The sequence below is a fragment of the Rhinolophus sinicus genome, chromosome 10, assembly GCF_057876585.1.
Source record: "Rhinolophus sinicus isolate RSI-liver-muscle chromosome 10, RSI-T2T, whole genome shotgun sequence".
Classification (NCBI taxonomy): Eukaryota; Metazoa; Chordata; class Mammalia; order Chiroptera; family Rhinolophidae; genus Rhinolophus; species Rhinolophus sinicus.
In genome coordinates this window covers 15,566,778-15,589,219 of record NC_142510.1, presented here as the reverse complement: position 1 = coordinate 15,589,219, position 22,442 = coordinate 15,566,778, and the positions used below count along the sequence as shown (strand labels likewise).

Genomic DNA, 22,442 nt, shown 5'->3' with positions numbered 1-22,442 from the left:
CTGGGCTTTTCAAGTTCCTTAAGTCATTTTCTTTCATCCTGGAGCAAATTAGGGCAAATCCAAACAGTGTCAGCTGTTAGAAGGCCCTAGGTGGTTCTTTTTGTGAGGGTGAGATCCAGGGCAGGGGCAGGAGCAGGCCTTGAGGGACCCCTGGTACGGAAGAGCCTCTGCCATGCTCACACACATGCACGTACACATACACACATAGGTGCACACATGCAATTACATGTGTCTGTACCTGTCTACAGGTACATATGTTTAAGGCTTACCTGGGCAGAGTGAAGGTGTACAGACACACAGCCATGCATATACCCACCACACGTGTATAGCGTTTGTTCAGGCGCACGTGCACACGTATGGACGCGCACATGCAAGCATTTACACCAGCACAGGCGTCATGAGCACACACAGGCAGGTTAGGGTGTCCCCAGTAAGGATGGGCCTCTGGGGCCTCCTGCCAACAAGTAGGGGGTGTGTACGGTCTCCAGGGACCAGGGTAGCTTTCGGAGGCACCACCCAAGCTGTCTGTGGCCCAAACACCCCCACGCCCACTCTGAACCCTGGCACACACACTCCGGGCCCTGTTCCTATGCTCAGCGTTTGGGAGCCCAGGGAGTGTCCAGAGTCCTGGTGCTCTGATGTGCTGGTGGAAAGGTCGGTAAGGGCCTGGGGGAGCCAGGGACAGTGAGGATGGGAGGGCCAGAGAGGCTGGGGTCCAGCTGGAGGGGACTTCCCTTGGGGCTTAGCTTCCTCCTCCTGACAGTTCGATGCCCACTACGCCTTGGCCCCTTGATGCAGCCTTACCTGCTCCTCAGTGGGGGCTGTGACCTCTCTCCCCTGACGGTCCCTCTGCCGCCCACAGCCGGATGAGCTGACCAACGCCCTAGAGATCAGCAACATCGTGTTCACCAGCATGTTCGCCCTGGAAATGCTGCTGAAGCTGCTGGCCTGCGGCCCACTGGGCTACATCCGGAATCCCTACAACATCTTCGATGGAATCATCGTGGTCATCAGGTAGGTCCCTGTCTCCCACCCAGTCGGTCCCCGTCTTCCACCCAGGCCACAGGGTGCTGGGAGGCTCAATGTCAGGCAAGCACCCTCCCACCCACCCGAGAACAGAGCGCCAGTCAGGGAGAGGCGCTGCTAGCAGCGCTCTCTGGCAGGCTGCCCGACAGGCACTGTTGGGTACACACAGGTCAGTTGCATGTCAGACAGATCTTTCTAGAATCTAGGGGAAGCTGTTTCCTGCAAGAACAGTGGAGGCTCACTGGTCCTTCAGCCTCTGGGCTGGACTTCACTTAGGGTTCAGGCCCTGTGAGGAAGGCCATGGGGTGTCTGCTGCAGCAAAATCCACGCAGAAAGGAGCGGGAGGATCGAGGGGAAGTTCCTCCCCCAGGAGGAAGCATAGCCTTCGGGAGTCGAGGGGTCTGTGCCCTAGAAGGGAGTGGGCTGAGCAGGAAGAGGAGGTGTGGCTGTGAAAGGCAGAGGATGGGGAGACCCGCGACGGAGAAGCTTCTGTCCAGGTCAGAGCCAGGGACAGCAGGATAGGTGGCTTCAGGGATGTCCCTCAGCCCCCCTGGGCGCCTTGATGCAGTCGGACCTGCTCCCATCGTGGGGTTGAGTGCAGCCCATGGTGGCTCCCAGGCTGGCATTCCTGCTTCCGGGAAGACGAGGTCCGGAGTCAGGACAGGACAGGGATCCGCGGTCAGAGAACGGCTCCTCCTGACCTCGGCCTGGCCCACAGCGTCTGGGAGATCATCGGGCAGGCAGATGGCGGCCTGTCGGTGCTGCGGACCTTCCGGCTGCTGCGGGTGCTGAAGCTGGTGCGTTTCATGCCGGCCCTGCGGCGCCAGCTCGTGGTGCTCATGAAAACCATGGACAACGTGGCCACGTTCTGCATGCTGCTCATGCTCTTCATCTTCATCTTCAGGTGGGCCCCCCCCACCACCACCAAGAAGGACCCCTCCCCACCGCGTTGGCCCCGTGCTCCTGGCGGTGGGGGTGGTTCCTTCATCCACACAAAACTGTGTACAGACAGGAGGCATGCGGGGGCCCAGGGCTGAGCTCTGCTCTTGTGGGCTCAACACTGAGGGCGGGGGGACAGGATGGACCCCCAGAGAGATGGATCGGGAACTGTGCCCAAAGAAGAACAGAGAATGAGGGGACCAGAGAAGGGGTAGGGGCGGCAGGCTGGAGTTCATCATTTGCCGAGTGCCTGCTGTGCCAGCCTGGCCGGGGCTCAGGCCTCAGGAAGAGGCCAGAGTGGAGGGCAGCCAGAGGTACCCCAGGTCCTGGCCGCCACCTGGAGCCACAGTGGCCTCTGGTTGCCCCTCCTGCCCCTGGCCTCGGTCTCTCCGTCATGCACATGGGCACTGGGAGGCCCCTGTAAACCAGAAAGCTGGGTCTTAGCAGGGGGAGGCATAGAGGAGCAGCTGCTGGGTCGGAAGCTGACCAGGCCGAGCGGCTCCCCACCTCACTCCTGTGTTCCTCCCCTCCCCACACCCCTGCCTCCCACCCTCAGCATCCTGGGCATGCACCTGTTTGGCTGCAAGTTCAGCCTGAAGACGGACACTGGAGACACGGTCCCCGACCGGAAGAACTTTGACTCCCTCCTATGGGCCATCGTCACTGTGTTCCAGGTAAAGCTGGGGCAGGGGCCGTCTCCTGATGTAAATGTGGCCCCAGGAGAGCCACAGCCCTGCTCAGAGCAGCCCCAGAGCGTGCCTTGGCCTGTGCAAGGCTAGAGCAGGGGAGGAGCAGTGGCGACAGCGATTCCATCCCCCGGGGAGGTGGGCATGGGTTCTTACTGGCGCAGAGGTCCTGCTGGTCCCGAGGAGTTGCCAGCCAGCATGGCCACAGCGGCCGACCCCCAGCGCCTCTCCTCCCCCCGCCATGGCAGCCCCGCTCTGCCTCACTGTCCCTCTTCTCCAGATCCTCACCCAGGAAGACTGGAATGTGGTCCTCTACAACGGCATGGCCTCCACCTCCTCCTGGGCTGCCCTGTACTTCGTGGCCCTGATGACCTTCGGCAACTACGTGCTCTTCAACCTGCTAGTGGCCATCCTGGTGGAGGGCTTCCAGGCGGAGGTGAGGGGAACTTACAGAGGGTGGGCGCCTGGTATGTGAGGCGGGATTCCTGTGCAGACTGACATGGCGAGGCCTCCGTCATTTGTCCACCTTGCCTACCTGGCCCTTTGTCACGCCCACTTCCATGTCAGCCCAGCCTCCCCATGGGGAGCTCTGCAGGGGGGTGCTTGGCACAGATGGCTCCCCCGCAAAGGGAGCCTCACATGTGCCTTCTGCTCTGCGGACGCAGGGTGATGCCAACAGATCTGACACAGACGAAGATAAGACGTCCACCCACTTGGAGGAGGATTTCGATAAGTTCAGAGACCTCCGGGCCACAGGTGTGTGTAAGGACGATGGGGACAGGGATGGAGGGGGTGCTGCCTGTACTGACCTGGCATAGCTGGGACTCCCCGTGGGCGAGTCCTGGGCAGGTGGATTCCACTTCCTGGGAGCCCTGCAAGAGTGAGCAGCCCCTTCCCCCTCCAGAAATGAAGATGTACTCCCTGGCCGTGACCCCCAATGGGCACCTGGAGGGCCGGGGCAGCCTGCCCCCCCCTGTCATCATGCGCACGGCGGCCACACCCATGCCAACCCCCAAGAGCTCCCCGAACCTGGACACGGCCCCTAGCCTCCTGGACTCACGGCGTGGCAGCAGCAGTTCCGTGGACCCCCAGTCGGGGGATCAGAAGTCTCTGGTAGGGACCATCCCCTGCCCCAGCCTCAGGGCACCTTCAGGCTCCATGAGCCCAACTCCTTCTGTCCTTCTCCAAAGATGAGTGAGGGTCCCACATGCCCCTTCCCGCACCCTCATCCCCATCATCACCACATGAGTCCTTGGCCCTGAGTGCTTTGATTTCTGTAAACGGAGCAGGAGTTGCTGATGAGACCAGCATAAAGACTAGATGTGGAAACGTATGTCCGATCCTTTTTCTCTGGTAGAATGTCAGGCAGGGGGTTCATCTTCCAAATTGAAGTAAGAGATAAAAACTGGCAGAGCACAGAGCGTAGAGAAGAAAGAAGAATAGAAAAGAGATGGCAAAAAGGTATATAAAAACAGAGCCCATGAAACAGATGATGGAGGCTGGACGGAGAGTTCCGTGTGTCAGAATCAACAGTGCCCCACAGGACTTTCCAAACCAGGAAATGCTGCCCCTAGGAACACAGCCAAAATGGCTTCTCAGAAGGGCCCAGGAGGGGTGGGCAGAGTGGGACAAACTAACAGCAGAGCGGGGAATGGGCCATGGCCATGAACACAAAGGAAATCAAAGCAGAGTTTATCAAGACAGAATGGCGTAACAGGAAGAACTGCCTGGATGCACCTGGGGTGGGCCAGGTAACTTAGCAACAAGGTGCAGCCATAAGGAAGGTAGGCAGGGGTTTAGCAGGATTAAAGCTCAGCTCTGCACAACACTGGCAGAGAGGATAGGACCAGCAGGGTAAGTCCCTGGATTGAAGTCAGTTTATCTCACAAGGTGGTGGCTGAACTTCTCTTTACAAGTCTAGACTCACCAATTAGAAACTGACTTGGGGCCCCACCCCAGAGCCCATGGCCAGCAGCTGGGGTGGTGTCTGAGGATCAACTATTGCTGGTCCCAGGCCCACTGATAACCAGAACCTTCCTGCTGGTCCTCCAGAAGGCACAGCGGCCAGCATGCAGCTGTGTCTCCAGCTCATTGTTGACCCACTCTGTACTGCGGGCACCCCCCTGGAACAGCAGTGTTGCTAGCCTCTCCCTAGCAGGTGGTCTGCACGTACAGATGCCACCCTCAGATGTTAATAGTGAGTGTGGTGATCCACCTGCAAATCCCACGAGTGGGTGTTAGTCATGACGCCATCGGTGGGGAAAGGCCCGTGTGGCTGGGTGCCCCGGAGCCTGGGTTGTTTGGGGGTCCTTGGGGACTGGCCCCACTCACTCCCTCCCCTTCCCCCGCAGTCCAGCCTTCGCAGCTCACCCTGCGCGCACTGGGGCCCCAACAGCGCCTGGAGCAGCCGGCGTTCAAGCTGGAATAGCCTGGGCCGGGCGCCCAGCCTCAAGCGCCGCAGCCAGTGTGGGGAACGTGAGTCGCTGCTGTCGGGTGAGGGCAAGGGCAGCACAGACGAAGAGGCTGAGGATGGCAGACCCGGGGCGGGGGCCTCGCCGAGCACACGTGCCACCCCGCTGCGACGGGCCGAGTCCCTGGACGTGCGGCCCCTGCGGCCAGCCACCCTGCTACCCACCAAGCTCCATGACTGCAATGGGCAGGTGCTGACCCTGCCCAGTGAGTTCTTCCTGCGTATAGACAGCCACAAGGAAGATCCTGCCGAGTATGACGACGACGTGGAAGATGTGAGTGCACAGCAGGGCCCATGCCTCCCTCCTGTCCTGGGCCGGGTCCCCGCATCACTCATGAGGGGTCTCAGGAGAAAGGGGAGGAAACAGGAGAAGCTGAGCACGACTTGACCTAGCTGACAGGCCTCTGTGGATCCGTGGGAGCTCTGGAGTTGGACTGTCCCGACGGTTGGCCCCACCTCCAGCTGAGGGCCATTCTGAACCCTGAGTTTTCAGCCCCTGGTGGGCCTTTGAGGGTGGAGAGGAGAGGAGAGGAGAGCAGGGCCACCTTCTCAGCCAGGCACTCCGTTACCCAGAGTAGTTCCACAGGCGAGGGCCAGCTGGGGGGCCTGCCTGGGCCAGGATCTGAAAATGTCCACTCACCTGACCCAGTGGACTCCCAGCATGGGTCACTCACCCGGCACCTGGGTGGGGAGGACAGGCTGGGACCCCAGGGATGGAAGGACAGGGCTGGGCCCGGAGGCAGGTGAGGCCTGAGGACCTGCCCCCTCTTCGCAGAGCTGCTGCTCACGCCTGCACAAGGTTCTGGAGCCCTACAAGCCTGAGTGGTGTCGGAGCCGGGAGCCCTGGGCGCTGTACCTCTTCTCTCCACAGAACAGGTGAGGGGCGCACTGCATGGGAGGGGCTCCCGTCCCTGCGCATTCCCCACCAGCAGTGAGTGCCTTGGGCCTCAGGGTCTCACACCTGTCCCCTGGGGACTGGGGCGAAGCAAGGGCTTGGGCAGGGCTGTCCCCGGACCCCTCGCCTGGCATCCCGACCCTCCAGGTTCCGCGCCTCCTGCCAGAAAATCATCGCCCACAAGATGTTTGACCATGTCGTCCTGCTCTTCATCTTCCTCAACTGCATCACCATCGCCCTGGAGAGGCCGGACATTGACCCGGAAAGCACCGTGAGGCCCCCTCCTCTGCTGGGAAGGGGGTGGGGTCTCCTGGGTGTGGCCAGCCCCGCCCAATGGCCTGTCCCTGCAGGAGCGTGTCTTCCTCAGCGTCTCCAACTACATCTTCACAGCAATTTTCGTGGCCGAGATGATGGTGAAGGTAGGTACCAGCGTGTCCGGGAGGGCCCCGGGGTCCGTCCTCTAGCCTCACACCCCCTGTCCAGCCATGCAGCCCCTGCCTGATGGGCCCCTGCCCCCCCCCGCCCCCCCCCCCCCCAGCACCACTTACCTGGGCTTCTCCTTTGTTCCTGGACAGGTGGTGGCCCTAGGACTGGTCTCTGGTGAGCACGCCTACCTGCAGAGCAGCTGGAACGTGCTAGACGGGCTACTGGTCCTGGTGTCCCTGGTCGACATCGTGGTGGCCATGGCCTCGGCAGGCGGGGCCAAGATCCTGGGCATCCTGCGGGTACTGCGCTTGCTGCGAACACTGCGGCCTCTGAGGTGGGCGTGTCGAGGCCAGGGGTGGGACCGGGTGAGGGGCGGGGCCAAGGGCGGGGCTGGGGCCAGGATCGGGTGGGGAAGGGAGGGGCGTGGAGGGGCGGGGCCTTTGCTCCAGCAGCGCCATTTGCGCTGTTGCTTGCTATGTTGGTGGGCCCAACAGCAGGCTCCCGCTGCCCTGTGCAGGGTCATCAGCCGTGCTCCGGGCCTCAAGCTAGTGGTGGAGACCCTGATATCGTCCCTCAGGCCTATCGGCAACATCGTCCTCATCTGCTGCGCCTTCTTCATCATCTTCGGCATCCTGGGGGTGCAGGTGGGCGGCCCCCCTTGTCCATGGGTGTCCCGTTCAAGGGACAGTGGTCTGTGGTCTGTGATCAGCAGCCTCGTGGCAGCCCCAGGAAGGCCCAGCCTCGCCCCTCGCCCTTCTGCTCCAGGAAGCCCCGTGTGGGGGGCTGGTGGGCAGGGGGTGTAGGATTGGCCCTCTGGGTGACCGACCGCCCCGTCAGCTCTTCAAGGGCAAGTTCTACTACTGCGAGGGCGCCGACACCAGGAACATCTCCACCAAAGCGGAGTGCCGGGCCGCCCACTACCGCTGGGTTCGGCGCAAGTACAACTTCGACAACCTGGGCCAGGTGGGCGGAGAAGGGCGTGGCCAGCGGGGCGGGGGCGGGGCGGGGCGGTGCAGACCTGGAGTCCCCTAAGGTTTGTGCTCCTGGTGGTCCTAGATGGCTTCATCCTGGTCTCCTGAAGGGAGTGGTGGCACCATAGGGCTTGGGGGGGCTGCGGGAGGCCTGTGGGGTTCTCCAGGGCAGGAGACAGGGCAGTAACCACCTTTGCTGTGGCCTGGCAGGCGCTGATGTCCCTGTTCGTGCTGTCCTCCAAGGACGGCTGGGTGAACATCATGTACGACGGGCTGGACGCCGTGGGCATAGACCAGCAGGTGCGGGCAGGCGGTGGGCAGCAGATCCTTGGGGTGTCCTCCAGGCCATCTCAGGGAACCTCCTCCAGGAGGCCGTCCTTGGCCTCTGAGGACTTCCTGAGAGTTGCACAGCACAGCGCCGTTCTCTGGCCCTGCAGGCTGTAGCACCAGGGGCCCCTGGTGTGCATGGCTGTCCCTGGGCAGGGCCCTCAGGCAGCGGGGACCCACGTGCCCTTGTGTGCCACAGCCGGTGCCCAACCACAACCCCTGGATGCTGCTCTACTTCATCTCCTTCCTGCTCATCGTCAGCTTCTTTGTGCTCAACATGTTTGTGGGCGTCGTGGTGGAGAACTTCCACAAGTGCCGGCAGCACCAGGAGGCCGAGGAGGCGCGGAGGCGAGAGGAGAAGCGGCAGCGGCGCCTGGAGAGGAAGCGCAGGAGTAAGGCGCTCCTGGTGGCGGTGGTGGGTTGGTACCTGTGTGCCGGTGGGAGGGCGGTCGGGTGGCTGGGCCAGCAAGGATCAGCCGAGGGACCAGCTCTGAGGCTGGGTCTCCCTCGCACTCCAGTGTGGTGGGCACCCAGCGCTGCCTGCCTGGCCCTTCTCTCCTTGGCCTCCCAGCCCTGGCCTTGCCGAATGGTTCTGCACGCTGCCCGCCTTGCCTGGGCCTGCATGGGGGCCGGGCCCTTGAGGGGCCGGGCAGGGGAGGGCAGCTGCAGCAGGAGGCAGGGGTCCCCTCCCAAGGGGCATAGGAGATGAATGAGACCCCCAATACTCGTCCCCCATTGCTCCTGAGGGAGGGTTCACCCCCATGAGTTCTCATGCCATACATAGCAGGAAACATGCAAAGCTGTCCGAGATAGAGACAGGGTCTTAGGGAGGTCCTACGCAGGTTGGGAGCAAGGAGGGCTTCCTGCAGGAAGGGGCCACTGAGTGTCCCACCCACCGCAGCCAGCTCAGACCATCTCCTTGTCTTTCCAGGCACTTTGCCCAGCCCAGGTACCTGCCCCTAGCCCCGCATGCCTAAGTCCCCCTGCTTCTTCTGGCCCCTGCACGTAGCTGCGGGCTGACCTGGCCTCCGTCCCCCTGCCGCTTCCATGTGGAAGGGCGGACATCACAGGCGGGTGCCAGGCCTGCTGGGGTCCACTGCAGGGTGGGCACGGGATGGCCGGGGTTGGGCGCCAGGTGTCAGTGGGGAAAGGAAAGGTTGCCCGCTCACCTGCCTGCTGTCCATGTTACTGCCTGTGAGCTCATGTGTCTCTCTGCCCAGCTTGCATGCCTGACTGCTTCCCTGCTGTGCCCTGGGATGCCTGCAGGTTCATGGCTGCTCCATGTCCTCCGTGCTGGCCTGGCCTGACTGGCCGCCGGCCCCTTTGGCTGCTTCAGCTGAGCCAAGCTCTTGAGTGACTGCACACCAGACCCAGGAGCATGAGGGTCCCAGGGCGGGGTCCGTCCCATCGGTCCTGCTTGCCCAGGCCCTGGGACAGCCGCAGCTCTCCCTGCCCTGGCCCCCACCCATGCATGATTCTGTGGCCGAGGCAGGTCTTCATGGGCAGTGGTTGCATAGCTCTGTCCTCACCCAGTGGGAGCTCAGCAGGCACTGATATGCTCTAAAGGGGTTGCTGCGGGGAGAGCATTTAGTGCAGACAGACCTGTTGGGGGATGCATGACCCCCTGCCCCCAGGCGACGGCCATCACATGGGCTGGAAGCCCATCAGACCCCAGACAAGAGGCAGTGGAGATTGGCCCCTTGGAAGACCAGGAGGGGAGGGCCTCTGGGCCTGGTGGCCAGAGGGTAGCTCATGCCCACACTGGGAGATGGGGGCCTGCCCCCCGAGAAGGCTCCCATCTGCCCGCCCCTCGTCATTGGGGTGTCTCTGAGCCCTGATGCCAGAGCAAGAGCGTGCACCACAAAGGCCCTAGCTTGGGAGCCCCTGGCAGGGCGGGGTTTGGGCAGTGCCCCAGGGCAGGGCCAAGTGGGGTTCTCAGCTTCCAGGCCCATTCTTGGGTCTTCCCTGAGGCCATGGCCCCCAAAGCCCATGGGTTTGGTAGGTGGCCTACCCCCAAGGCCCACTCATGCCCAGGCCTCCCAGCCCAGGTTCTCCATCAGTCAGCAGGAGCTGGACTCACAGGGAGCCACTGCTTCCCTAGAATGGAACCCTCTTCCTGAGAAACCCCTTCTAGCCTCCTGCAAACCCTCCACGTCTGAGCCCAAGCCCTCCCCCTGCAACATCCACACTCCAGCTGGTGCCGGGAGCCCAGCCCCCATCAGCTCGCCCTGGTCACAGGCGCCCTCTCCCTGCAGAGGCCCAGCGCCGGCCCTACTACGCCGACTACTCACCCACCCGCCGCTCCATCCACTCGCTGTGCACCAGCCACTACCTCGACCTTTTCATCACCTTCATCATCGGGGTCAACGTCATCACCATGTCCATGGAGCACTACAACCAGCCCAAGGTGGGGCTCGGGGCTGCAAGACCCCCCCCCCCCCCCGCCTCCAGGACCAGTGTGGGGTCTGGCGCCCAGTGGGTGGCCTGGATCAGGAAGTGGGGACAGGGGTCTTAGGTCTGCAGCCCTGGGTGAGCGAGCCCTCAGCTGGGTGTATAGAATGGTTTGAACAAAGTGTTCTCCTTTGAACATCAGTTGAAACTCTCAGGGCCACCTGTGCTGGAGATCCCTCCCCGCCCCTAAGTGGTTCCATCTCAAAATGCTGGCTGTGGAAATGTCCCTGGGTCCAGCTTCCCAGGCTATGGATTTCACAGTCCAGGAAAAAGCCAGACAGAAAGGGAGCTGGCAGGAGACAGGCAGGCATAAATGGTCAGCTTTTTACTTTGCTCCAGTTACATCTGCATCGCCATCATTTCATTAAAGAAAGGGCACCCCCCCTTCCCTGTCCCCCACCATGGGAAGGGAGGCGTCTCGGGGTAACAGAGTCTTTGAGTCTGAACCCACTCAGCTTTGGGAGAAGCTGAGCTCTGGCTGGCATAGGCTGGCCCCTGCCCCCGGCCGTGGGTGGGAGCCCTATCAAGGTGGGGCCAGGGGTCTGGGCTCAGAGGGGCAGGTCCCCCCCACACCTGAGGGTTGTTCTCAAAATGCTGCAAAGGTCAGTCCACCTGAGGCTTCTCAGACCTGGCACAGACCCACATAAAATAAGTTGAGTTTCAGAGAGATTTGTCCCATTCCCGGACGCATCCAGGTTGGTAGAGGAGAGAGATGGGGCAGGGTGCCCAGGACCCAGATGCTGGGGTGCCTGGGGCCACGGTGGGCGGGAGGAGGGCAGCCGAGGCAGGGCGACCTCCACAGCCTGATGCTCTGCCCCCAGTCGCTGGACGAGGCCCTCAAGTACTGCAACTACGTGTTCACGATCGTCTTCGTCTTTGAGGCCGTGTTGAAGCTGGTGGCGTTTGGGTTCCGGAGGTTCTTTAAGGACAGGTGTGTGGGGCGGGGCCCTCTGGCGCCCTGGAGGACCCATGGGGCTCTTGCGGGCAGGGGGCGGCAGGTGAGAGCCACAGCCCTCTTCCCTGGTGGTCCCGACCTGTTGTGTGCACAGGTGCTGAGCACAGGTGCTAAGCAGAGGTGTGGCATGCACCTGTGGGTGGCACCAGGATATACCTTGCGGGTGACAGAGAGTGGACGTTTGCTCCCAAGGGCTGCGGGCGGGGGAAGGAGGCAGCATGATGCTGAGCCCGCCTGGCTGCCCAGGTGGAACCAGCTGGACCTGGCCATCGTGCTGCTGTCCATCATGGGCATCACGCTGGAGGAGATCGAGATGAGCGCGGCCCTGCCCATCAACCCCACCATCATCCGCATCATGCGTGTCCTCCGCATCGCCCGCGGTAGGTGCCCACCTGGCTGCCCGCCGGGGGGCCGGGCCCACCCCAGCCTCCTTCCTTCCCGCACCCCAAGGCCTCTGCAGGTGGCCGTGCTGGCGATGGGGGTGTAGGGGACGGGGGTGGTCCCACGACTCGGCCAGCCTCGGAGGGTCCAGCTGGCACCGGCTGCCACCCACCCCTAATGCTCAGCTACTGTCCTAGTGCTCAAGCTGCTGAAGATGGCCACGGGCATGCGGGCCCTGCTGGACACAGTGGTTCAAGCCCTGCCCCAGGTAAGTGGACCACTGCCCCCGGAGTGGGCACCACTGACTCCCCCAAGAGAACAAGGCTGCAGGGAGGCCCTCACTCGCTGTAATTCATTCATTCGTTCAGTCATCTAGACTTGCAACAACCAGGTTATCATGCAGGGAATAGCAGCTGTGCTAGGAGGGAGGCGGCTGTCTGTCTCTGGGCCTGGGTCCCTCTAGGGAAGACCGGTGCCCGCCTTCCCTGGTCCAGTACTGGATGCGGTAGGATGCAGCAGAGGACGTGGCCAAGGGGGGCTTCTCTGAGTTTTGAGGACCACACCCAAGGCTCAGGTGTTGGCTGACAGTCTCTCTCCTCTTTTGGCACCCACTCAGGCTGTGTCCTCACTCCCTATGCCCATAGCCCTGATCTTTTGGGGTCTCTTGAGCTGAAAGCAACTCATTACCCCATCTGTGAGGTATCCAGGTCTTCTGCCAACATGCCTTTCAGCCATGCATCCATCTGTCCATGGTTCTAACCCTTTCAACCAGCCGTCTGTCCACCAAGCTACCCATCTGTCTGTCCATCCATTATGCAGCCCTCCTGCCCAGCCGCCTGCCTCCCCAGCCACCCACTCACCCCCACAACTGTCTGCCCACCTAGCACCTTACCTCCCCAACCACCTACTTGGCCACGAGCCAGTCCGTCCACGCGCCCACCAGCCCTCCACGAGTTCCCGCCTTCAGCCAGCCCCTGCTCACCCCCCTTAGTGGCATTTGTCAGCCCTGTCTGAGTCCCCGTGGCCCTTGATGGCTACCCAGTGTCTGTGGAGTGATGGAAGGGGAGGGAAGCCTGAACCCAGCCATGCCCCAGCATCGGGCACAGGAGGCATGTGAAGACAGGGTGTCCTGCCTGGCGGACAGCATGACAAGTGCTGGGAGGGTGGGCCAGCGAGACTCATGGAAGGGCCTTGGATGGGCTCACTCAGCCTGCAGAGCTCAGCCTTGGTCTCCCTATGGGGACCTTGAGGTTGGCGGTGGGTCCTACAGCAGAGCCCTGGAGAGCAGAGGTGCTTGGAGGTGGGGGTGGTCCTGGCTGTGGAGTGGACGTGAGGGGCCAAGGAGGGGCTTTGAATGCCAGGCAAGATAGGGAGCCCCTAGGAACCACAGGAGCTCCAGGGCCAGGGGAGTGGGTTAAGAGGGGGGCTCCAATGCTGATGGGAATTTGACCCCCTGCCTGGTGGGAACATAGGGTGAGGGTGGCTGGGGGCCACCAGGCCCTGAGCGCACAGCAGGTGGGTTGAGGCCTGACCTGGTTCTGCTTCTCTCCTATGTAGGTAGGGAACCTCGGCCTACTTTTCATGCTCCTGTTTTTTATCTATGCTGCCCTGGGAGTGGAGCTGTTCGGGAGGCTCGGTGAGTGGGGTGCAGGGTGGCGCAGCCTCACCCCCAAATACGCAGTCTTCAGACAGCTCCGAGTGCTGGCCACACCGAGTCAGGGCCCCCCGCTCCCTCAGCCCTTGACTGCATGAGGCGAGCGTGACAGCGGGCACATGCAGGAGCTTCTGCGCACACGCAGAAGCATGGTGCCCCGCCCATGACACACACATACATACACACGCACGCACGTGGACACACACACGTGTTCATACCCTAGCCAGGATGGCAGAGCCACGCAGCCTGAGCAAGTATGCACATGAAAACACAAACAGGTGTCACTCTGAGCTGCACATGGTCCCCTGGGGACAAATGCTGCAGCATGTGGTTTTTAATTGTCACCAAGGATTTCCTGAAACTCCCCTTTCTCCCCTCAGGCCTGAGGCTGGGCAGGGGGGTGGTTGGGGACCCTCTCTGGCAGCCTAGTTCCTATAGGTCCCCACTCCCCTTCCTGCTGGGGTCTCCTGAATGCTCGGTGTTACTGAACACTCAGTGGTTCCGGGAGCTACCAGTGGGCCTGTCTGTGAGGCGACTGAGGTGGTTGTCAGTTCAGAGTCTTCCCAGCGGGGGCTCCTGGGACCTGGCAGCTATTGCCCCAGACCCCAGGTCTTACTCTTAGCCCCTGGCCCAGCCTCATGCCCCTGGTGGCCCCATTATTCCACCAAGGCCCTAGGGTGTGTTGCCAAGAGGGTGCCATCTCCTGGGGCTGAGCCAGAGTCTGGCTGCTACCAAGTGCTTGGCCTGTGTGTTTAAAAGCCCTAGATCAACAAGCAAGGCTCCAGGGGGCCCCCACGCCACGGAGGAGCTGCCCCACCCTGCTTTGAAGAGATACGCCCCCACCCCTATACCCCCCCCCCCGCAGGAAGCAACTGCCTGCCCACCAGCCCCCACCCCTCGCAAGCTAGGCCACCACCCTGTACCCCAGGGGACCATGACCTCCCTAGGGGACCATGACCTCCCTAGGGGACCATGACCTCCCTAGGGGAGGGTCAGGGCCCCCAGCGGGTCTTGGGGCCTCTGGGGCCAGTGAGGCTGACGAGCGGGTCTGCCCTGCAGAGTGCAGTGAGGACAACCCGTGTGAAGGGCTGAGCAGGCACGCCACCTTCTCCAACTTCGGCATGGCCTTCCTCACCCTGTTCCGCGTGTCCACGGGGGACAACTGGAACGGTATCATGAAGGTACCGGCCGAGCCAGGCAGGCGGGAAGGTGGGTGCAGCCTGTGCCCCCCTACAGCTGCCCGTCTGCCCGCAGGACACGCTGCGGGAGTGCACGCGGGAGGACAAGCATTGCCTCAGCTACCTGCCGGCCATCTCCCCCATTTACTTCGTGACTTTCGTGCTGGTGGCCCAGTTTGTGCTGGTCAACGTGGTGGTGGCCGTGCTCATGAAGCACCTGGAGGAGAGCAACAAGGAGGCCCGTGAGGACGCCGAGATGGACGCCGAGCTGGAGCTGGAGATAGCGCAGGGGTCCCCTGCTCCTCCCAGGCCCGCAGCCCCACAGAGCCCCGGGGCCGCGCCCAGTGCCCCCAATGTCCTGGTCGCCCGCAAAGTCTCCGTGTCCAGGATGCTCTCACTGCCCAACGACAGCTACATGTTCCGGCCTGTGGCTCCCGCCTCAGCCCCTCATCCCCACCCTCTGCAGGAGGTGGAGATGGAGACCTATGTGGCCACCGTCCCCTCTGGTATGAGCCATGGAGGCAGCTGGACCACTTGGGGAGGCGGGAGGACTCAGGCGGGTGGGATGACTCTGGGTGGGCCATAGCCTCCTGGTTCAGACGCCTTCCTGCCCCAGGCTTGGTCACCTCCGAACACTCAGCACCTGTGGAGTCCTGCACCTCCCTCCAGGTCCCGTCGGCTGCGTCCTCTCCTGCCAAGGACAGCAACACACTCCTCGCCTTGCCCCCTCGGGGTGCAGCTCGCTCCCCCAGCTTTAGCCACCTGCTCTGCAGACAGGTAGAAGGCCCGCCCCCCCATTCCCGCAGCCAAGGCCTGGTGGCTCTGTGTGGGTTCCGTCTCCCCATTTGAAGGATGAGGGACGGACGTGGGGAAGGGTGGGGTACTGTGTTCCCGGAGTTCTGTGATGACAGAGTTGTAAGCCGCCAATACCACGTTCCCCCTCAGACTGTCTCAGTCTCCCACAACACCCACAGCAACGGCTCCTTTGGGCCTCACCTGTCCCCACAGACCACCCTGCTCCATCTTCAGGTTGCCAAGCTGAGCTGCAGGGCAAGGTGGGCTCGGCCCAACTCTTACCCCAGCGGGGTCACCAGGGCCCACGACAGGCTCTTCCACACTCAGGACCCAGCCTCACAGCTGCTCCCTCACATGACTAGCGTGGGTACTTGGCACCCACAGTGTTGTCCACACCAGGGGCTCCCAGCCCCATGTCACCTAGGTCCTTAACCTCGGGGGTGTGTGAGAGCCTCCTCTGGCCCGGTGGGGGGGGCGGGATCCCTGCACCCCTGGCTGCTGGCAGGGCTCGGCCTGGTTTTATCTTGCCCTTCCTTGCAGGAGGCTGTGCATACCAACTCTCTGGAGGCACAGGTTGACAGCCCCGGGGACTGTGGCCCAGGCTGGGGAGAGCCTGGCGGGAAGACCCCTGCGAGGCAGGTGTCCCTGGGGGCCTCTCTGCGGTCCCCACCCCGTTCCCCAAGGCCCACCAGCATCCGTACCCGCAAGCACACTTTCGGACAGCGCTGCGTCTCCGGCCGGCTGCCGGCTCCAGGCGGGGAGGAGGCAGAGGCCCCAGACCCTGCTGACGAGGAGGTCAGCCACATCACCAGCTCCGCCCGAAGCCCCTCGCCCGCAGCCCAGGAGGCAGTGGGTGGCGAGCCAGACCTGCGCAGGCTCTACAGTGTGGACACCCAGGGCTTCCTGGACCAGCCGGGCCGGGTGGATGAGCACCGGAGGCCCTCGGTGGAGCAGGGCGGAGGGGACAGCCGCCCGGAGACCGGAGAGGTGAAGGCCCGGGCCCTGGAGGCCGACCCAGCCCTGGGGGCACGCAGGAAGAAGAAGATGAGCCCCCCGTGCATCTCTGTAGACCCCCCCACGGAGGACGAGGGCTCAGCCCGGCCCCCCGCAGTGGAGGGCAGCAGCACCACCCTGCGGCGGAGAACCCCATCCTGTGAGCCCATGGAGGGCGTGAGTGTGGACCCTGCGGCAAAGGGGGACCGGTGGGGCCAGGCCCCCTGCCGTGCAGAGCACCTGACCATCCCTAGCTTTGCCTTCGAACCACTGGATGTGGGGAGCCCCAGTGGTGCCCTGTTCTTGGACGGTGGCCACAGGGTGGCCCCAGAACCTAGAGCTTCCTCAGGGGCCATGGCGTCTGCCGAACCCCACAAAACAGAGTCTCCTGTGCTCTCTGGCGACCCACCAGAGAAGGGGTGGGGACTCTACCTCAGTGTTCCCCAGAGCCCCCCAAAGAAAGCAGGGTCCCCCCCAGCCAGCTCCGCCCCCGGTGACAGTGTGGACGAGCCCGTGTAGCGGGGAGCATAACGTCACATGGGCTTGGCACTGTGGTTGGGGTGTACCTGATGGAGTGGTGGGGCCAGGCATGGACCCTGGCTGGGGCCTCATTGCGGGCAGAGGAGCCAGGAGAATATCCCTCCAGGGAGAGGGGCAGACACGATCCTGGGTGAAGAGGAACAAGGTTAGCCCCTCGGCCTGCGAGCCTCCACTTACCCATTCAGGTTTGGGTTTTTTCGAGTTTAGCCTCCACGGTCCGAGACTGTGCCAGCGGCCTGGTCAGCAGTCCCTTAATGAAAGAGCTGCATCCCTGTGACAAGGACCAGAAAGCGACGAAGAGGAGAAAGGCAGAGACCGCCCACTAGAGCCTGTTCTCACATCCACTTATTTTTATAGGGAACACGTGCTTAGGGCCACTTGTGCCATCACAGGTGGCAGCTCAGTCCCCAAGGTCCCCACGAGCACGCTTCACTGTTGCTCAGTCTGAACTCCATTTGTACCATCCCCCCATCACCGGCTCTCCATCACCCCTTCCACATCCCCTCCCCACCATGAAAACACCCGTTGATTCTGGTCTCGGGGAAATATCACCAGGGAGCAGGAACTGCAGTAAAACCCTCGGTGCGTCCAACGGCCATCCTGGTGTCTGGGCTGAGCCGTTCCCGCTGATGCCCCTTCGTTTCATTTCTTTTATAAATTCAGGTTACACATTGCAATAATCTGATGCAGAAAATTCGGCTTCTCAAGTCAAGGGGGCGGGCAGAGCAAAGCAGAATAAACATTAACTTATTTAAAGAACGAGTTGTATGATGAGGGTCAGTCCCTCTGTGTGGGAGGGTGGCAGGGCTGAGTGAGGGGGGCCACCACTGCAGGACCTCAGGGTCACCTGCCACTGTGCTGAGCTGGCTGAGTTCCTTGGGATCTGGGACCAGAGAAGGGTCTCCTCCCCACTCGCACTCTGGTCTGGAGGTTCCCGCCTGGCCGCTTTTCCTGCTGGCGCCCTCCTGCCTCCTGCAGTTCCCCTATGCAGGCAGCTTCACAGATAGAAAATTCTTCAGTGGGAAAAGTTGAGCTCCTCACAGCAGTGGAGTTCACGTGGCATCATTCATACTGGAGAAACCATATCTGACAACGCATGGAGAAGGTTTTCTAGGGCTCCTGGCGGGGATGGGTGCTGTGCAAGCAGAGGTGAGTGGGACCGCACAGGAGAGCATCCCAGCTGGGCAGTCAGCCTAGGGCTTAGGGTAGCACTCATGCTCTCCCTTGACCCTGCTCCATGTCCTGCTGGCCTCTCTGGGACCAGGATGTGTTTACGGCCCCTCTTGCCCTCTGGGAGCCCAGTCTTGGGGCTTCCTCAGGAGGGTCCCAGCTTAAGGCCCAGATTGAACCCAGCACAGACAGTTTAGGCCCCATGACAAGACTCTCCCCAGTGTCCCTGTCCCCACACCCGGCCCTGGGTCCTGAGGTCTCCACCGCAGATCAGATGATGAGCACAGCACCGGCCGTCCAGCCCACAGCAGACTTTCCTAACCGTCCTCTGGTCAGGGCCAGATGACCGAGCTGATTAGGGGCCTCCGGGAAGCATGGGGCTTTCCTGCCCCCCAGCTCCAGCTCCAAATCAGACGCTGATGGGAGGGTCTCGCTAGGACACAGATACTCTCTTAGGTGGAGGGAAACTGAGGCACAGGGTGTTTGCCTGATGATCCACCAGGACACAGCTTCTCAGGGCACGGACTTAACGCTTTCCCTGCAGCACCTGGCCCAGGGCCTTGGCTCAAGTGTGTGTGGCATGTTTGACCTGATGATGAATGGGTGACAGTGGCACCGCTGCTGTGTGGGGCTGTGCTGAACCCATGATAGGCACACACCCAGGAAGATGCTCCTGGAGGAAGGGGGGCATGCCCCCACCAGTCCAGCTCGGGACTGGGGTCCCAGCACCCCTCCCAGGCACCAGAAGGCCTGATGGCACCCAGTGCTGGGGCGAGATGGGGAGGGTCTGAAGGGACCAACGTCCTCTGCCTCCTGCACCCCATGTGCCTTCTCCAGGTGCCCACAGGAGAAGATTTCAGGGCCCTCCCCTGTCTCAACTCGATTCACCTCCAGCTTGGGAACCCCAACTCCCCATCTGTATCCCATCGTGCAGTTCCCTGCAGGTCCCTCGTCACCTTCAAGATTCCAGGCCTGCTCTCCAAGCAAGAAACTCCAAACACCATTGATGTGGTCCCCTCAACCACTGTGACATGGACTCATTTCTGTCCCCATTTGACAGGAGAGCAAACAGGCACAGGGAAGGGGCGTTATGCCCTGGAGTGTCCCCCTCTCCTGGCCCTGGGGGGTCTCCCGCAGCCCAGCGAGCATGGGCCTGCGGGCCTGCATGGCAGCCGCCCCTGGGAGGACCCCTGCAGCACAGGGAGGGCTGACCCCTCACAGCCCCACTGGCCAGCGGAAGGCCAGCTTGACCCCCCCGATAAGCCAACGCTCACTTTTATCTGTCACTTACCACTGGGCTGAGCTGGCTGAGTTTCTCTGGATCTGGGGCCAGATAAGATCCCCTCCCCACTCCCCCTCTCCTCACATCCCCTCTGGTCTGCAGGTCTCAGCCCCGGGCCTCCACCTGGCCACCTTCCTTCCTTCCACCAGCCCCACCCACAGGAGCCCTGTGGCATCTCACCCTTCAGTGTTCCCCCAGCATGACCTGCACCTAGAAAAGTCTAGATGTGCTTATCAGGGTAGCCATCCAGGGAGGTCGCCCCAACGACCACAGCGGCAACCCTGAGAGGGTGGGACAGGCCCAAGGGAGGAAGGAGGGAGGGTTCCAGTCCATCTGTCTTCCACGCTCGCTGTAGGACGGGCATGTATTACGGCTGCAGTGAAATAAAGATGAAAGGAAACCCACCATGGTTTCCACAGCAGCGAGGGCGCAGGAAGAATGGGGGCAGAGGCCCTTCCCACTAGGATCCCCAAAGTCTGCACCACGGGCAGCAGAGCTGCGGGCTATGGGAATCTGTGCTCAGGACACAACCTGAAATGCCCAGCAGACTGACTCAGAAAACCACCCGGGTTGTTGCCGTGAGCAGTGACAGGGAACCGTGCCCAATGACTGCCACACCAAAGAGGGTGGAATCCTCGGACGTGGGGCCTGGGGACACTATCACTGATATTGAAGGTGGACAGCTGTCCCCTGTCCCGCCATGGGCGAGGGCCCTAATTGTCAAGGGAACTCCCAAATCAAAAACAATAAAAATGGGGGTGGCCCAATGGCTCAGTGGGTTAGAGTGCGAGCTCTTAACAACCAGGTTGCCGGTTCAATTCCCACATGGGATGGTGGGCTGCGCCCCCTGCAACTAAAGATTGAAAACGCTGACTGGACTTGGAGATTGCTGCGCCCTAAATAACTAGATCAAAGGAAAACGACTTGGAGCTGATGGGCCCTGGAGACACACACCGTTCCCCAATATTCTCCCCAAAACATTAAAAGATTAAAATACTAATTAAAAACTTAATGAGAGGCCCCCCCGCCTACCAGAATGGTGGATTGGTCATGAAGTGGCACCACCCCCATTGCTAAGCACATCTGGCACCTAGGAAATGGATCGTGGTGGAACCCAGGCCTCAGCAGCCCCTCGCTGGCACATGCCGCAGACATTCGGGCTGTGTGCACAGGAATGGCTGGGCCACCTGGTCCTAAGACCTCGACTGGGGACACCCCAAGTCCCCTGTGGCAGCCTGGACACTGTTCTCCACCTGGGAGCTGACACCACTGTGAGAAATGGGGACCTCGCTACACACAGCCCGGGGAGACCGTAACCAGATGGTGTGGAGTGAAACGCCAGGCTCAAAGTGTTACCATCCGTCAGGCACAGAAAGGGGACAATGAGGCAGACACACTATTTCCACGTGCACGTGCCTGTGTGGCCTGACAGAGGCAGAGGACAGTGCTGTGGAGGGAGGAGAGGAGGGGGCTGCGTGGTGGGAGGGACACGGGGTGTGGGCAACGAGGCCACTGCTGGGCACCTGGGCACCCCTAGAATCATCTTTTAAATGGACTGTGTTGATTTCTGTGTCCAAAGTACATGTGGCCGCTCACCGAAGAGACACAGCCCCGGGCACCAGGCCCTGGGGAGGGGGCCATCCTCATAGCAACACCTGGTGCTCAGGGCAAGGGGCCCCACAGTGCCAGTGGCTGTGCCCAGCTGCCCTGGACGCCCTTCCCTGTGCCTCCGTGATGCCCACAATCAGACGCACGGCCCCAGCCACGTGTTCTCCATGCTCTTTAATGAGGCTCAGTGTCTGCGCTGGAGCGGCAGGGCTCAGGCAGGGGACAGGGAAGGTGAGAGAAGGTCACCACGTGGGCAGGAAGCAGTGGTGTGGGGGCAGGAGGGGGCTGGCTTCTTCGCAGACCCAGGTGGCAGCCCCAGGGACAGGCTCAGGGCTCCTTGGGGACATACTGACGGATCCAGTCCAGGTAGTAGGTGACACGGGTGTAGACACCAGGTCTGTTGGGTTGGCCACAGCCATCGCCCCAGCTGACCACGCCCGCCTGCAGCCAGGTGCCGTTGACCTTGCAAACCAGGGGCCCTCCAGAGTCGCCCTAGGGAGGAGAGGGGTCAGCAGTGGCTCCCGAGGCCAGGGCTGGTGGGGGCTCAGGGGGAGGCCATGGGCCCACCTGGCAGGAATCCTTCTTCCTACTTCCTGCGCACATCATGTCATCACGGATAATCTGGATGTTGTCACCCGTGTACAGGCCAATGTGGTAGTTTGTGTCACAAATGCTGTTTTCTACAATGGGGACCTTCACCTGCTTCAGAGGGAACGGTGGTGGGAGACTTACTGTGGGGTGAGAGGAGAGCACGCAGCGTCACGGGGAGGCCATTGCTGCCCTCAGCCGGCTGTCAGGATACCATCCCCCGTGGGAACCCCAGAGCTGGGTCATGGGTGTTACTGGTCCCAGCTCCTCCGAGCACTCCAGCTGTCCCTGACGCCTGCTTACCTCCCTGGGACACATCACCCCAGCCTGTCACCCAGCACGGGGTCCCCGAGGGGAAGGTCTCCGAGGTAGGGGGCAGAGCGACTGTGTGGACATGGCTGCAGATGTCCACGGGGTCCTCGAGCTCCAGCAGGGCGATGTCTGCCCCAGTCTCAGCTGCGTAGTAGTTGGGGTGGGGAATAATCCGGCTGACAGGCAGCAGCTTGTCGTGGTAATAGAGGTGCTGCTCCCGCAGCTGCACCCTCAGGAACATAGGATCTGCAACATCCCTGGAGAGAAGGGGCACCTACTCAGGTGGCTGAGCGGCCTCCTGGACACCCGGGAGCGAGGGTGGAGCCCCAGGCCCTCCCCACCCACCAGGCCCTGGACACTCACGGTCCAACGCAGTGCGCGGCGGTCAGCACCCACTGGGGGTGGATGAGGGAGCCCCCACAGAAGTGTATCCAGTACGTATGAATGATTCTCAGGCTCACCTGCCACGGCCACTTGTTCTCAGGGGCCTCCTGCCCCCCAACGATGCCCGCTCGCTCCAGGGCCTGGCCTGGGGCTGGGGCAAGAAGCAACCTCAGGACAGGGCACAGCCTGGCCCCAGTGCCCACACAACTCTGGGCTTCTGGGAACCCACCCACCCATGTGGGGCCTGTGCAATGTGGGATGAGGGGCAGGGACAGGGCCAGTCGTGGTCAGGACTCACCAGGGGCCGCGTGGACAAGGCTTAGCAGGAGGGGCAGCGCCAGCAGCAGCAGATTCAGCATCTGGAAGGGGCGAGAGGCCCACGTGACCTGGCTGGGGGCTGGGCCAGGCTGG

At 62.1% G+C, this 22,442-nt stretch overlaps 2 protein-coding genes across 5 annotated transcripts in view; one reads left to right on the top strand and one right to left on the bottom strand.

Annotated features, from left to right (window-relative positions):
* The window catches only part of CACNA1H (calcium voltage-gated channel subunit alpha1 H), a 64,376-nt gene extending 46,930 nt beyond the window's left edge, over window positions 1-17,446 (top strand). For 3 of the 4 annotated variants that reach the window (XM_074322608.2, XM_074322607.2, XM_019756242.3), the window contains 25 exons: window positions 863-1,014; window positions 1,745-1,930; window positions 2,522-2,639; window positions 2,932-3,087; window positions 3,317-3,407; window positions 3,556-3,764; window positions 5,003-5,395; window positions 5,897-5,997; window positions 6,164-6,287; window positions 6,367-6,435; window positions 6,592-6,776; window positions 6,960-7,086; window positions 7,280-7,405; window positions 7,624-7,713; window positions 7,940-8,132; window positions 8,672-8,689; window positions 9,996-10,147; window positions 11,013-11,122; window positions 11,393-11,526; window positions 11,725-11,795; window positions 13,085-13,163; window positions 14,241-14,362; window positions 14,436-14,865; window positions 14,976-15,136; window positions 15,695-17,446. In XM_074322608.2, coding sequence (XP_074178709.2) covers window positions 863-1,014; window positions 1,745-1,930; window positions 2,522-2,639; window positions 2,932-3,087; window positions 3,317-3,407; window positions 3,556-3,764; window positions 5,003-5,395; window positions 5,897-5,997; window positions 6,164-6,287; window positions 6,367-6,435; window positions 6,592-6,776; window positions 6,960-7,086; window positions 7,280-7,405; window positions 7,624-7,713; window positions 7,940-8,132; window positions 8,672-8,689; window positions 9,996-10,147; window positions 11,013-11,122; window positions 11,393-11,526; window positions 11,725-11,795; window positions 13,085-13,163; window positions 14,241-14,362; window positions 14,436-14,865; window positions 14,976-15,136; window positions 15,695-16,666 — 4,569 coding nt within the window. In that variant the 3' untranslated portion in view covers window positions 16,667-17,446. The remainder of the gene's footprint in view (window positions 1-862; window positions 1,015-1,744; window positions 1,931-2,521; window positions 2,640-2,931; window positions 3,088-3,316; window positions 3,408-3,555; window positions 3,765-5,002; window positions 5,396-5,896; window positions 5,998-6,163; window positions 6,288-6,366; window positions 6,436-6,591; window positions 6,777-6,959; window positions 7,087-7,279; window positions 7,406-7,623; window positions 7,714-7,939; window positions 8,133-8,671; window positions 8,690-9,995; window positions 10,148-11,012; window positions 11,123-11,392; window positions 11,527-11,724; window positions 11,796-13,084; window positions 13,164-14,240; window positions 14,363-14,435; window positions 14,866-14,975; window positions 15,137-15,694) is intronic. The other variant, XM_019756243.3, reaches the window with a different exon arrangement.
* A 3,460-nt stretch (window positions 17,447-20,906) lies between these two features.
* On the bottom strand, window positions 20,907-22,442 carry LOC141569466 (tryptase beta-2-like). The gene is made up of 5 exons (XM_074322786.2): window positions 22,330-22,442; window positions 22,011-22,182; window positions 21,639-21,904; window positions 21,315-21,478; window positions 20,907-21,239 (listed from the first exon to the last, which is right to left on the bottom strand). Exons 1-5 carry the CDS (start codon window positions 22,388-22,390, stop codon window positions 21,075-21,077), a joined length of 828 nt encoding a protein of 275 aa, XP_074178887.2. The 5' UTR covers window positions 22,391-22,442; the 3' UTR covers window positions 20,907-21,074.